The 12,884-nt window shown below is 37.5% G+C and overlaps 1 protein-coding gene across 1 annotated transcript in view; it reads left to right on the top strand.

Moving 5' to 3' along the window:
- LOC115905814 (von Willebrand factor D and EGF domain-containing protein-like) overlaps positions 1-12,884 on the top strand; it is a 247,084-nt gene that overhangs the window by 169,062 nt on the left and 65,138 nt on the right. The window contains exon 29 of the mRNA XM_030952485.1: positions 806-891. Coding sequence (XP_030808345.1) covers positions 806-891 — 86 coding nt within the window. The remainder of the gene's footprint in view (positions 1-805; positions 892-12,884) is intronic.

Genomic DNA, 12,884 nt, shown 5'->3' with positions numbered 1-12,884 from the left:
ATAGAAGGTTTAGCTCATGAGATCTAATTAAAATACTGTGATGTGTGTTCTTCTTGAATTGGTGCCCTCTGAATTGGCTGTTCTTTTTCCTCTATGCCAAAACAATGTCATAACAATGGAAATTGCTAATGAGGATGAAAACCCAGCTGAAATTTGACTAATTGCTTTTTTCTCTCTTAGAAAATAATAGAACACTGATTCTTTTATTAACAGAATATCTTCCAGTTGATGGGCCTTTATAAATGCAGTGGTGCTCTAGATAAAATATTTCTCTGGGTTTTTTTTTTTTCCTTGGGATAAGTAGTTCATTAATAACTCTCTATGACCATGAAATCACATGTTCTTATTTGGTTTCCAGAGGTGTGAAGTGTGAAGTTCACCAAATTCTCCCATTTATTTATTGTGATAGAATCACCTTTGGGAGTACATATTTTAACATATTCTTTCATCTCAGCTCGAGGTCAGCTCTTTTAACAGCTGTAATTGATTTTAATTGGAACAAAAGAAAATCAATTTTGGCACAAATCTTGCCCAACCATCAATGCTCAGAATGTATCCTGGCTTTCAGAATTAGGCCTTGTACTGATCCATTTCCAGCTGAGCCAAGGTCACTACTTTGTCAGTCTTCACTTTCCCCCATCAATGGGGAAAAAAGGAAAAACTAAAAATTGTAAACATAATGACACAGAGGCATGAGAAGCCTATGACAAGCCATCTTTAATTTTCAGTATTTCTAAATATTCACGTCCTGATTACAAGACTTACAATAAGTGCATTTCTAAAGAATTTTGTTCCTCATTTGTGGCACTTTGTGAGCAAAACTGTCAATTTGGGAGCAGATGCATCAGACCAAATATCTGTCCTTGCACAAGGGCTGTGCTGGCTCAGCATGTGAGAAGAAGGCAAGGCCCAAAGCCACTGATCCTTGTGGAAACAACAAAAAAAAGAGCAGATGTAACTGAAACAGTTCACAGGTCAATGAATAAAGCCTTGTTAACCCTATGGAAGATGTAAATAAGGTTAGAGAATATTTGAAAAGAAGTTGAATGACTGCTCAGCTTCTAACTAGGCCAGTATTCAAGTTCTAGATAACTTTTTTCCCCCTTTTTTATGCCTTACCCTCAGTCAGACCTGTCTGACCACCAGAATGGTTTGCAAGGCTATTGCACATCTGGCAGCTGGGCCTGACCTGGCCATCGCACCACTGGGGTTTTCTCAGCCACAGTCATTGCCCAAACCACAAACACAATTCCTGTCAGATGTCCTGGCTGGCCCAACCTCCAGCTCTCAAACAGCAGGCTGCCCCATCATTTACCTGTACTGGAAGGCCAGAGGCAAAAATCAATGTATTTTCATTTCAATTACATAACATATTAAGAGAAAGCATAAACTCTATTCAAATAGTCACTTGATTTTGTTAATGATAATTAGAATTTAATATCACAATTAAACTCCTGTATAGATTTTTTTAACAAGTACATTCTGCTAATAAACTACAGCTCCTACATCAATACTGAAATCATCTGATGTGGATAATATGAATAAGTGATGTAATTTTCTATACATAAAAAATCCTATTTAACAGGTTTGCCATAGTCTAGGAGAGTAAGGTGCACATTTTCTCAAATAATTACCAGAAGAAGTCTAAATGAAGGCAGGGATATTCCAAGATAAACTGGAATTATTCTCTGCAGGTGCTTCCATTCAGAAGACTCCCCTTGCTAGGTCAAGAGTTGACCTTTTGGATCCATCAGACCAAGATTAGCCTGACTGCTTTAAAGAATTATTCTAGTTGTGAATGTGCAAAGTATGATATTTGTCATTTTGCAAATCAAGTGGAAGTCTATTACACTTAGAAGAAAATATTAAATAATAATAATAAAAAAAAATCAAGCTTCCTTTTCCACATGAATAAGCCATTACACACTAAATCAGTCCTGACAGAAAAAGAAAGTAGAAAAAGACTTTGCAAATTATGTATGTCCAAAATGCCAAGTCACCAGTGACACATGCAAACGCACGTCTCTCTAGCAATGACCTCACAATTCTCACAGTTTTTAACATTGTTTGAAGAACTCTTCAGTTTCAGGGCTTATTCTGCAGAAATCCTGATTGGGCATTCTGATATGGACATGGATTGCTTTGATGTGAAGAAGGAAATGTTCTGAATAAAAGGGACTTAACAGGTTTCCTTCAATCTGTGAGCCTTTCTGAAAGCTAAATTCAGTTGGTAATTAAAATTATGGATTTCATTGTGTCTAATATAAATTACATGGCTTATGTTACATGAAAGCAAATGAGCTACTCCTCCAAAAAGTCAAAACTATGAGAGATATAGGAATGAAAAGGTGACTTACTAGCATGGATTATAGTAAACTGTACACATACCCACATTTCTGTAAAAAGCTTGGGATGATAAGCTTCCCAAAAGTTCATTTAGCAGACTGGATTGGGTACAATGATCAATCTGTATAAGCTTTAATCAACTTCTCCAAGCCTATCAGTCATGGAAACCTCACAGTTTATCAGAGTCATTGTTCAAGTATTTAACTACATTATTAGAGCACAGTTTTGACTTCCCTAACACTGAACATAAAGTCTGCTGTGAGTAAAATTGATACTTCTTGGTACCATCTTGGTAAGCACAGGCAAAAGTTAACTCAGGTGTCTCAGTGGCAGCATTTCCATGGCTGAAGGAAACCCTAATCTCCTCTGCCTGATTTTATCCCATTTGTCTGAGCCAAACCAACCAAGCTGCAAACCCTGTTCTCTGTCCAAACTCCAGTTTCCCCATGTCCTTCCTGGTGTGCTGTGGCTGGGTCCAGCCCCCAGCAGCTGCCTCCCCAATGGCTCCTGGCTCTGGTTAATACATTTAAACAAAGATTTACATTTTTATGCCACATCCCTGCACAAGTCCTGTCTTTCCCACAGCCCTGACACCTTATCACTTATTTCCCTTCCCATTTGGCATTGGTGCAGTTGACTTTTCCTCTGAAAGCACCAACTTTATCCTCTTTACTTAATTTTGTCTTATGGATTTCAAGCTGCTTTACCCATTTATCAAAAAGATTTTTAATTCTAAGCCTGCTTGCACTGCCTCCAAGTGTGACATTGTTCAAGAATGTGACATCTCATTGCCTGAGACATTAAGGAAATTGGAGAATAGCAGAAAAATCAAGACCTACAGACTATTGATAAAATTATTCCTTGATAAAGTTTTCTCAAACAGGCCTTGCTCCTTAGTGATTTATTATGAATCATACTCACTGTTATGACTGAGTCATATCAGAAGTCTCCCTGAAGTGAAAAACATCTGTTCTTGTGGGCAGAGTGACTTCCTCCCTCACTAAGCTTGAGGAGCTTATAAATTGATTGTTTAAAAATTTATGTTAGTATCTCCCCAGATACCAACTCAGTCTGAATCTTTGGCTGTCATTCCCTTGCTTTTTTTCCTTATTTTTTCTCATCTAAAGACACGTACTGTGCCCATTGGGACTATTTATACCCTTTGGGAGTTCTCAAAGCAAATCACTGCTGGTTTAGAAACTGCATCTTTAAATATGCTGGGGTAACTCTGAGGATCTCTTGACCTGCAAAAGCTGCTCCATGTAAAGACCCTCTTGTTTGCTGAGATGTTCCATATGGGGAGTTAATACTCGGCAGACAGCGTGCCATAAATGCAAATCCCAGTTATTGCCCAGCCATTTAACCTTGTAAACAGACCTGAAATCAGACTTTCCTGAATCTACATACTCAGTTCCTTCCCTGATCTCCCTTGCATTCATGTTGCCTTGCTAATTCTGATCATGTCAAGCCTTTTTTCACATTTAACCTTTCTGTGGAGAGTGAAGAAGGGGCACTGAGCACATCAGCCTTGCCTGTGTCACCTGCAACCTTCTCTCCTCCCTGCTGCATTTACCACTGCATTTTGCTATGGGAGTTAAAACTCAGGCTTTGCTCTGTTTCTGTTATGAATCTTCGAATAATGGGAACAATACAGTAGCAGTGACATGTAAAATTTCTCAAAGAAACCTGGATTAAATTGGAGAGGAGCAGCCTCTTCCCTCCCTTCAGCAGCAGCTGACCAGGGATGCTCTAGGTGACTGCACCTGAACTTAACTGGGGAAAAGAATGCAAGGTAATTGCTTCTTATCCACTTTAGGACACTGGTTTCCTCCTTCAAACTTAATTTTTGGTCTTCGACTTATTCTCATAAAATTAGAGTGAAATATTCATTTTCAGCATTTTTTTTTTTCAGAGTACAGACTGAAAACACTAGGGAAATAGAATCATGGACTCACAGAATGGTTCAGGTTGGAAGGGACCTTAAAGATCACCTAGTTCCATTCTCCCTGTCCTTTATTTTTCTTTTCTTTGCACCAAGAATCTGCGGGGCAAGAATTATTTACTGTGGAAATACTGAAAATGTCACAAATCCAATCAAATTGTCTGATGTGAATAGAAGCAGAGAGCTGGGAAAAAAATAAAAAGGCCTCACTGAATTTTTTTCCCCACAAAGTAAATAGTGCCTGGAGCCTGGTTTTGCCAGTATATTTGGAAAAGCTGGATGGCCCATATTTGTTTAATCAAGTTATTCCCCATTCTCTGCTGTAATCTTTAGCATTGCTCCCATTCGTGCAGTTAAGATTCCTGGAGGAACAATATACATTTCCCTAAATTATTCTTCATCTACATCCTATTTCTCACATTTATATTGCCAATTGATTTGCAATTCATTTTGTGACATTTTTGGTTTACTTTGTTTTGGACTTCTGCTAAACAAAGCCTGCCAACAGCATTCCTCAGAAGGCTAATGAACTTGCTAGAATAGCAATCACTCTCTTAGAAACCTTGTGCGTATTTTTAATTTGTATTGACTCAGAGAGATTCAGATAATTTAGCAAGTTCCATGGCAGACATGAAGACAAATGCTCGTGCTGACTTTCACATTCAAACCTGCCATTAGAGCATATTTGCTCAGGGCTGCAAGGGGTGACCCAAACAAAACAGGCCAAACAAACCTCATTTCCAATGGAAGCACAGTTTAAAAACTTTGGCATTAGTCCCAACAGAGGCTGAGACGATCTCTGCACCATTTGTACAACAGGGAATTTTGTGGGAAGTTGAAGTTGATGTTGTATCTGTTGTCCAAACTGATACCATCACGCTTTCCTGGTTGTTTTTGCCTTCCTAAATGGATTAAAGTAATAGCATTAGTTAAGCCAACTGAATTAATTTAAGCTAAACAATGTTATCTAGTTAGATATAAATGGTACATAATACTACATTACAAGCTATCGTGATGGTGTATCTTCCCAATAAGTGTTTAAATCTTAATGTGCTAAACTTGTCTGTCTCTTGAATATTTATTCTAAGGCAGAAAAATACTGAGAACTACAGCCTGTTGCAGAAAACAATAATTAAGGAAAAGGTAAATCTTGTAGAAGTTGTTTTTAACTCTGGAATTTACCAGTGAATGGAACAGTAACTGGCCATCTATTCCCAGGAATGAACCCAGTGAGCACCTGCCAAAGATTAAACACATTATTGATTTCAGTACAGCCTGAAAATACACAGTGCCTTTAATAAAGTATTTCTCATATTAAGGCAATCCTTTGCTACAGCTAGTGACCTTCACATCATTATTACTTAGTTCATTTATACATTAAAAGACATTAAACCACAAATCAAGGATGCTCAAGTTATCCAAGCTGCATTCAGCACCAGTCAATATACAAGTCAGTCACCTGTGGAGTTTTCTGAAAACACAGCTTGTCTCTTTGTAAATTATTTGACAAGTAAATGGAAGTAATAGGAGATTAGAAAGGGAAAGTCAAACACAAGCAGTATTGAGCTGCACATGTCTGCTGGTCAGACTATTTGTGAATATATATACATATATTTTTATATACAGATATAAACTTACACATAAAAATATGCACACCTAAAATCCAGACAGACACTTCAATATAAATGTGTATATAGACACATGGAAATGTGTAATGTGACACAGACATGCACATAAATTTTTATTTGGCCTCAATAAGCATATATCACTCTTCCAGACAGTACAAACTTTTTTTTTCCTCAAATCCTTATTCTAACTAAACCCATCTAAATCCCAGTAGGCACCTGTGGGAGTCTTTTAATAGAAAATAAATGTGCCATGTACTAGTCACAAATAGTGGCTGGATATCACTATCCAAAAGTAAGGAAGGGTATTTTAGAGTCAAACTGGGAAGAAAAAATTGGATACATGATGTTAATATCAAGGTCAACCTGTCATATCAAATACAGATGTATCAAGATTAAGAAACACCTTTCTTCTTGTCCTGAATAATAAAATAACATCAACCTCTTTATGTGCTTTGTAATAGAGATTTCTATAAAAATGCCCTTCAGAACGGGTTCTTAAATGTATATGCCAGCATAAAATAAAGCTTTTCATATCATCTATTATCTTGCTTTGGGATAAAGCAAATTTGCTCGTGTATTTAAAATGGGATGATATTCATGGACAACTTCTGCTGGATGAAAATGGGATAAGTGCCCTGAAACGCTTTCAGGCAAGAAGCCAACGATCTCCATGCGTTATACAGAAGTGGCAGAGTGATTTTTTTTTTTTATTTTTTTTTAAGGTGCACCTGCTTTAGATGAAAGAAATTGAATTCCAACTCCATAACTGTCAAGCGCCACCGCAAATAATAGAGCCTGAGCGGAATCATTGCAGTAATATTGCTATTTTCCTGTTGGGGCGATGGAGCAGAAACCAGCCTCAGCTCCTGATAGCACTTTACCTGCATGCTTTGGGAACACTTCCATTCATCATTCCACTGCTTAAGCCCTTTCAAAAACATGTTCTTCATTCCCAGGTTAATAAAACCTTTGGTTAGCTAAGTGAAAAGTGTAGGGAGGAGAAAAAAAAAGGGGGACCGTGATTCTACCAGAATTACATAAATTCCTAAGAAAATACCACAATGAATTATTTGAGCACTTGCACATAATATTTCTTACATGAAACTCGATGAATGAGGCTGTTTTTTCTGTTGTCCCATAAGCAGCTGAATCCTCACTTCTTTTTTTTGCAGCTCTCAATAGGATGAAGAGAACAGCAGGACAATGAAGACAATAATTTGGGTATTGATAATCTGACCGAGCACATTTTTCATTTGGGAAGATGCAGTGTGAAGAAATTGCTAGTTCTCTCCCTTTTATCCTTATATAATCACACAGAAGAATGAAGAAAAAAGCCAAAATCTTTCTTTTATGTCAATAAACCAACATTTATTTTCAAACCTGCCTATGGCAAGACTCAAATTTATGATCTGTGGCTGCAGTGACACCATCACAACTGCTCCTGACAAGATTTTACAAGGGCACAGACCACTTTACAATAAAAATTTAGTGCCATGTTATTCTGCTTTCATTAAAATTTGATGGCACAGATGAATTCCCTCCTTTTTTTGGATTTTTAAAATAAACATGAATGTTTATCCACAGTCTAGAGAAAAATGAATGAATTGGATCCTGCTTTTACTGAGATATTTCAGTGACTACCTGTGAAAATACCTCAATCATGTTTAACTAACAAAAACTCTTTTTTTTTTCCTTTCTGATGAGTAACTGCTAAAGCCAAATGTTTTCCTTTTCTGAGTTCTTAATGTGTCAGCATTTATTTGGGGAGGTATCAGTGCATTACCTGGGGAAAGAAGGGCTTTTCCTGGGTCAGTCAACCATTGACATGCTAAGGACACACAAAGCCCCATGTAGCCAAACAGCCTAAATCCCTGGAGGCATTTTAGAAAACCATCCTTCTAATCATATATTTGGTAAAATACTGGAAAATCTAGGTAGGGTCAGAAATTTGCAGGTTAATCTACAAAATTCAGATTTACAGAAACCTACCATTGTCTCATCTACCACTGGCCATGTGTTTCATCACAAGTAGAGGTGATGATGTGGAAAATGGGAGGAGAGGAGAAAGGAGTGCGAAGAAGGGAATAAAAACAACAAGTATAAATTCAATTGGGAAAAAAAAGAGTCCCAAACTGTCACCTTGGGCCACTCAGGTGCAGTAAGGTAAATCCTAAACCTCCTGGGTATCCATCCTCTCCTGTTGTTTGTCTCACAGGAAGATTCAGGGCAAATATAGGCTGAAATCTTGGATGCCTTGATTGAGGAATACAGGAGTTTTGATATTCCCTCGTTCTTCCTGAAGAAACTTAGGGGAACAATGATACAAGCAAGGATTTTTTGACTGAACCTTCAGGACTGTAACAGTAACTAGGTGCAATATTTGATCTGACTCTTGCTATCAATTTATAAGAATAAAAAAGCCTGACTGTGACATCCTTGAATACTTCAAATTAAGGCTTTTTAAAAAAGCTTGGAAAAACTGTAGCTACTATAATTCACAGAAACACTCATCCTTCCTTTTGCCCTGCTTCTAAAAGTAGCATTTTTCCCCCACATTTAACTAATACAGCGAAAATTGCTTTTAAATCTATGTATTCTGTTCTCCAATAGATGATTTTCTATTCTTTATTTCTGAAGTTTCATTTTATGTTACCAGCTGCTCCAGCATAAACAGTTTCCCAAATACAAAAGATTAAAAAAAGGAAATTACACTCAATGTTCCTTGAATGTTTCCTCCAAACACTTAGACAAAGGACCAGACTTCAAAAATCCCCCCTATATTTTACTAATACACACTGATCTAGACCACAATCAGCAATGTTAATATGAAATGAAGTTTTTTAGCAGTTCCTGGAAGCCTTTAATACTCTAAGAGAACATTGGCACCTGATGTGTATCTACAAGTTTAAATTTAGGGTGGCAATTACACCTTTCTTCAAGTACAGTCCCAATCAATAAAAAAGATTTCTATTACTTTGCCTCCCCGCCTACCAGAGACAATGCTAATGATCAAAACTGCTTGCCAAGATTGGATCTGAAAATCTAAAACAGCTTTCCATGCCTTGCAGTCTCTCACTGTACTTCTAGAAGGGACTATTTGAGGCAACCTTCACTCCCATCTATTTTGAGACAACTCAAAAATGGTTTGGGGTCACTGAGCATTGATCATATGTGGTTAGAAAAGAGGAACAATTGCTAATAAATTGCAACACTTGAGCTCCAGTGTCTGATACCAAACTATGTTAACCTACAGCTGCTTTGGCTCACAGGCCATGTCAGTGTAATTCTCCTTTCTGAAGGAGGAATTGGACACTCTTCCTTTTCTCACCATCACTTCAGCACTTAACTAATTTGTTTCCCTTGATTATTCAATATGCTTTGCTAAATACTCCCTAGATGTGACAATTACTTTACTCCCTGATTGTGTTTTAAACAAGCTCTTGGATTAGAGAAATTATTCTTTAGAATTTCATATGTGTTTTACACCTTGTTGAAAGCTACCCGATAGGGACATTTTCTTGAAAAAAAAAAAGAGTCTTATTTTTCTAAATCTTGTCTTATAAGCCACTACTTCTGTAATATGTCCAAAAATACAGTAAGGAGCTAAAGACAGAAGCCTTAGTAACTGCACTCTACCAAAAAATTGTACCAGCTAATTGTACAGTTACCCGAAGTTATGAGTAACTTAGTTCTAACTTCTAATTGTCATTATGACTTCCAATATTCTTTGTTTGCAGAATACTTATTTCAAAAGCCTATTAAACCCAGAATAAATAGGGTACAATAAACCATGATCTCTCTTTATGGGAATGGCAAACAGAGCCATTAGGCAGGAGGGGGTTTTTGCTTAATATAAACCTTTTTAAGAGCACAGTAATTGGCAGATTTAACTCATCCATGACTTACAATATTCATTCATGTGGGTGTTTAAACATTAATCACTGCCTCTATTCTTTTAGGATTTTCTTAGGGTTTGTGGTGTCTTCAATCCAAAAAGTGCCCCTTACACTTTTTCTGCATAGAAAGCAGGAGACTGCAAAATGTAAGAAGTTTTTTTTTTGGAGCCTACATTGCCAAAAAGATAGGACAGGTTACGAACTCTATGGAACATAGGTATGTTTGCACATAAGTGCATCACCAGAGTACATCACCTCAAAACCTCAGCTCAAAGTAGAGATTCCTTCAAAGCACAAAAAAAAAAAAAAAAAAAAAAAAAAAAAAAAAAAAAACCACCAAAAAAAAACCCCAACCAACAAAAAAAAGAAAAAAAAAACCCAAAAACTTTTCGTGGAAAAATAGCCATGTTATTCAGCATTCCATAAGGGAAAATACCATTTAGTTTTAAAAGAGTTTTTTTCCTCTCATGTTATGAAGTGTCATTTAAGTTTAAAGAAGTGCATGATCCACCTGTAGAAAAGATAAATACAACATCTTCACTCCTTTTAAAATAAGCAGTTTTGCAACAGAAATGTCCCACTTTTGGGTGCCTGCAGATCTCATTCTTTGGTTTATCCACAAATAATTACAACAGCAGAAGCCTCTAATTCTGACTGAGGGAGAGCAGCCACAGGGAGAGGAGCAGGATCTGGTCTCTGTGGGGATTAATGCTCAGCCTTCCTGCCAGAAAACCCTGTTCCCCATGGATCACTGACACAGCAGCTGGGATGGGTGGAAATGAGGAAATTTTGGGGCTCATTTCAGGCTGATGACAATTTGAGAGGATCTGCCAAGTCATACAGCACATCCCAGATGAGAAAGGCTTTGCAATACTACATATACATAAATAAAGGAACATGGAATTATGCATAGAATTATTTTGCTTTTTAATTATTTAACTACAAAAGCTGTAGCTAATGATATGCTCTGTGGACCTTGTACTACATCTTTATGCTCAATTAATTTTTTAACATTAATATCATTTGGGGAAGAAGCAGGACTTACCAGAATATACAAAATATGCATAACAATATGTACCTCTAAGATTAATATTTATACTTGGGCAAACTAATTCATTCTCAGGAGCTCTAGGTAGGAGCTGCCACATCCAAAATTAATGAACTTTATTCAGAAAGAAGTTGTCACTGTGCTTGAGGCAGGTCTGGACACAGACATTCCTCTGTCCTCTATATTGCTGCCCCTCTATTTCTGCTCAGGTTTGGAGGATTGTAGCCAGTTTCTCCCAGAAGAGGAACACACAGATGCTTTGTGCAGTTCTTTTATAAAATCTCCAGGCCCTGCGCTGTCAGCAGAGGTGCAGGAGCTCCTGCAGAGGTGAAGTTGGCTCCAGCAGCACAACCTGTGCCTGTCTCCTCTCCAGACCCATTCTCATACCCAGGAGGATGTGTTCTGTCTCTGCTCCTAAACCAAGACACAAGTTTCCCTTCTTTTCTGCCTCTGCCTGAGTCCCAGGCAACTCAGTTCCAAATTGACATCTTAGCTGACCTCTTCAGAGTTCAAAGAATTACATCCTTCCCTCTCTTCTCTGTGTCAGACACAGTTCTGTTATTACTTTCCAGTGTGACAGGTAACTCCACAACTTCGCAAACTCTGCAGCTAACCTGGCTTGGAGAAGCCTTTCTATTAAAACTGGAAAGTGACCCCAAGGAAAAAACCCTAGCTTCACAAATGTTCAGTCTGAACCAGAAAGAACTTTTATCCTGATTATCATAATTCTGTCAAATTTCCTTTGTCCTAACTTTGCTCTTGAAATTTTATTCTTCTGTCATGACAGTGTTTTGGGTGGAATCAGCCGATTTCCCAGATGATTTCTTTGCCACCTGGCTAGATTTCTTTTCCCTTTGTTTAGGAATAATTTCAATCTAGACATGCAACTTGCTGGCATTTGTGCTGTATCAGGAAGATGGGAATATCTTGCAATGAGTTTTTACTAAGAGGACACACAGACTTTTAATCAGTTTGCCTTACAGCCATGGGAAGAAAGGAACCTGCTCCTGATTTGCTCTCAAGTCCCTGCCTTTTTCCTTTCTTTTTTTTTCCCTGAAGCAGCTTTCAGCCTGCCTTACCCATGACTGATTTCTTAGACTGTCAGTGCTGTTAGAGTCCATGTCAGGTGTATGACAGATTTGTCATAAGGGTGCAGCAAACCCCTGTTCAAAAGCTGCATGCCTTCCTATTCTCTGTGTCAAGCTTCTGAGAGTCAACAAAGGGTTTGTCACTAATGTGGATGTCTCAGAGAATGAAGATCCAAACCTTTGTGATTATCAAGTCTGTTTATTTCCCCTTTTAACTAAGTCAGCTGGATTGAAATAGAATTTCAATGCGCACAAGATGAAGCAGCCTATCTGTTTAATACCACAAGCCACTATCAACCTCATATGTTCATTTGCCCTTTAATACAGAGACCATTTCAAAATCTTCCTCCTGCTATTAAAACACTTTTAAAAGCTTATGCCCTTATAAACCAAGCAATCATTTTCCCCTCGACAGCTACGACCTGCCATCACTTTACCAGACCAAATTACTGAAGAGGATTGGAGGTTCATGAAGGCAAGAGGAAATCTCACAAAGATATTTCCTTCAGGAGATAAAAACAACCAAAGTTCTGATCACACACAAAAAGAAATTCAAACCTGGTTCTATTCACTATTTCTTCATACAGAACAAAAATGTTTTTGCAACTTCTACTTGGAAACACCTGATATTAGAGATACAAGTCTGATCATAAGAAATGAGCCAAACAAAATTGTTTTAGACTGTAGCTGGGAAGATCAATAAGGAAAACCATCAGTTATTGAAATTATGCAAGGTTCAGGACATTATAAAATAAATTTAAAAATTGAATAAGTAGGGTGGTATCTGAACAAGACAAGAGCAGAAGAATTAACAATGTCATAAGGATATACCAATATTACATAGTCCCAGAACACTGATTTGCCTTTCCTTAAAAATAACCACACTATGAGGAGATGAATGAATTCAAAACAAACAGAAGAAAGCCAGGCCTAATA

This window comes from Camarhynchus parvulus, chromosome 7 (genome assembly GCF_901933205.1).
Source record: "Camarhynchus parvulus chromosome 7, STF_HiC, whole genome shotgun sequence".
Classification (NCBI taxonomy): domain Eukaryota; kingdom Metazoa; phylum Chordata; class Aves; order Passeriformes; family Thraupidae; genus Camarhynchus; species Camarhynchus parvulus.
Note: the sequence above shows the minus strand (reverse complement) of the source record. Positions and strands in the feature narration are given on the sequence as shown.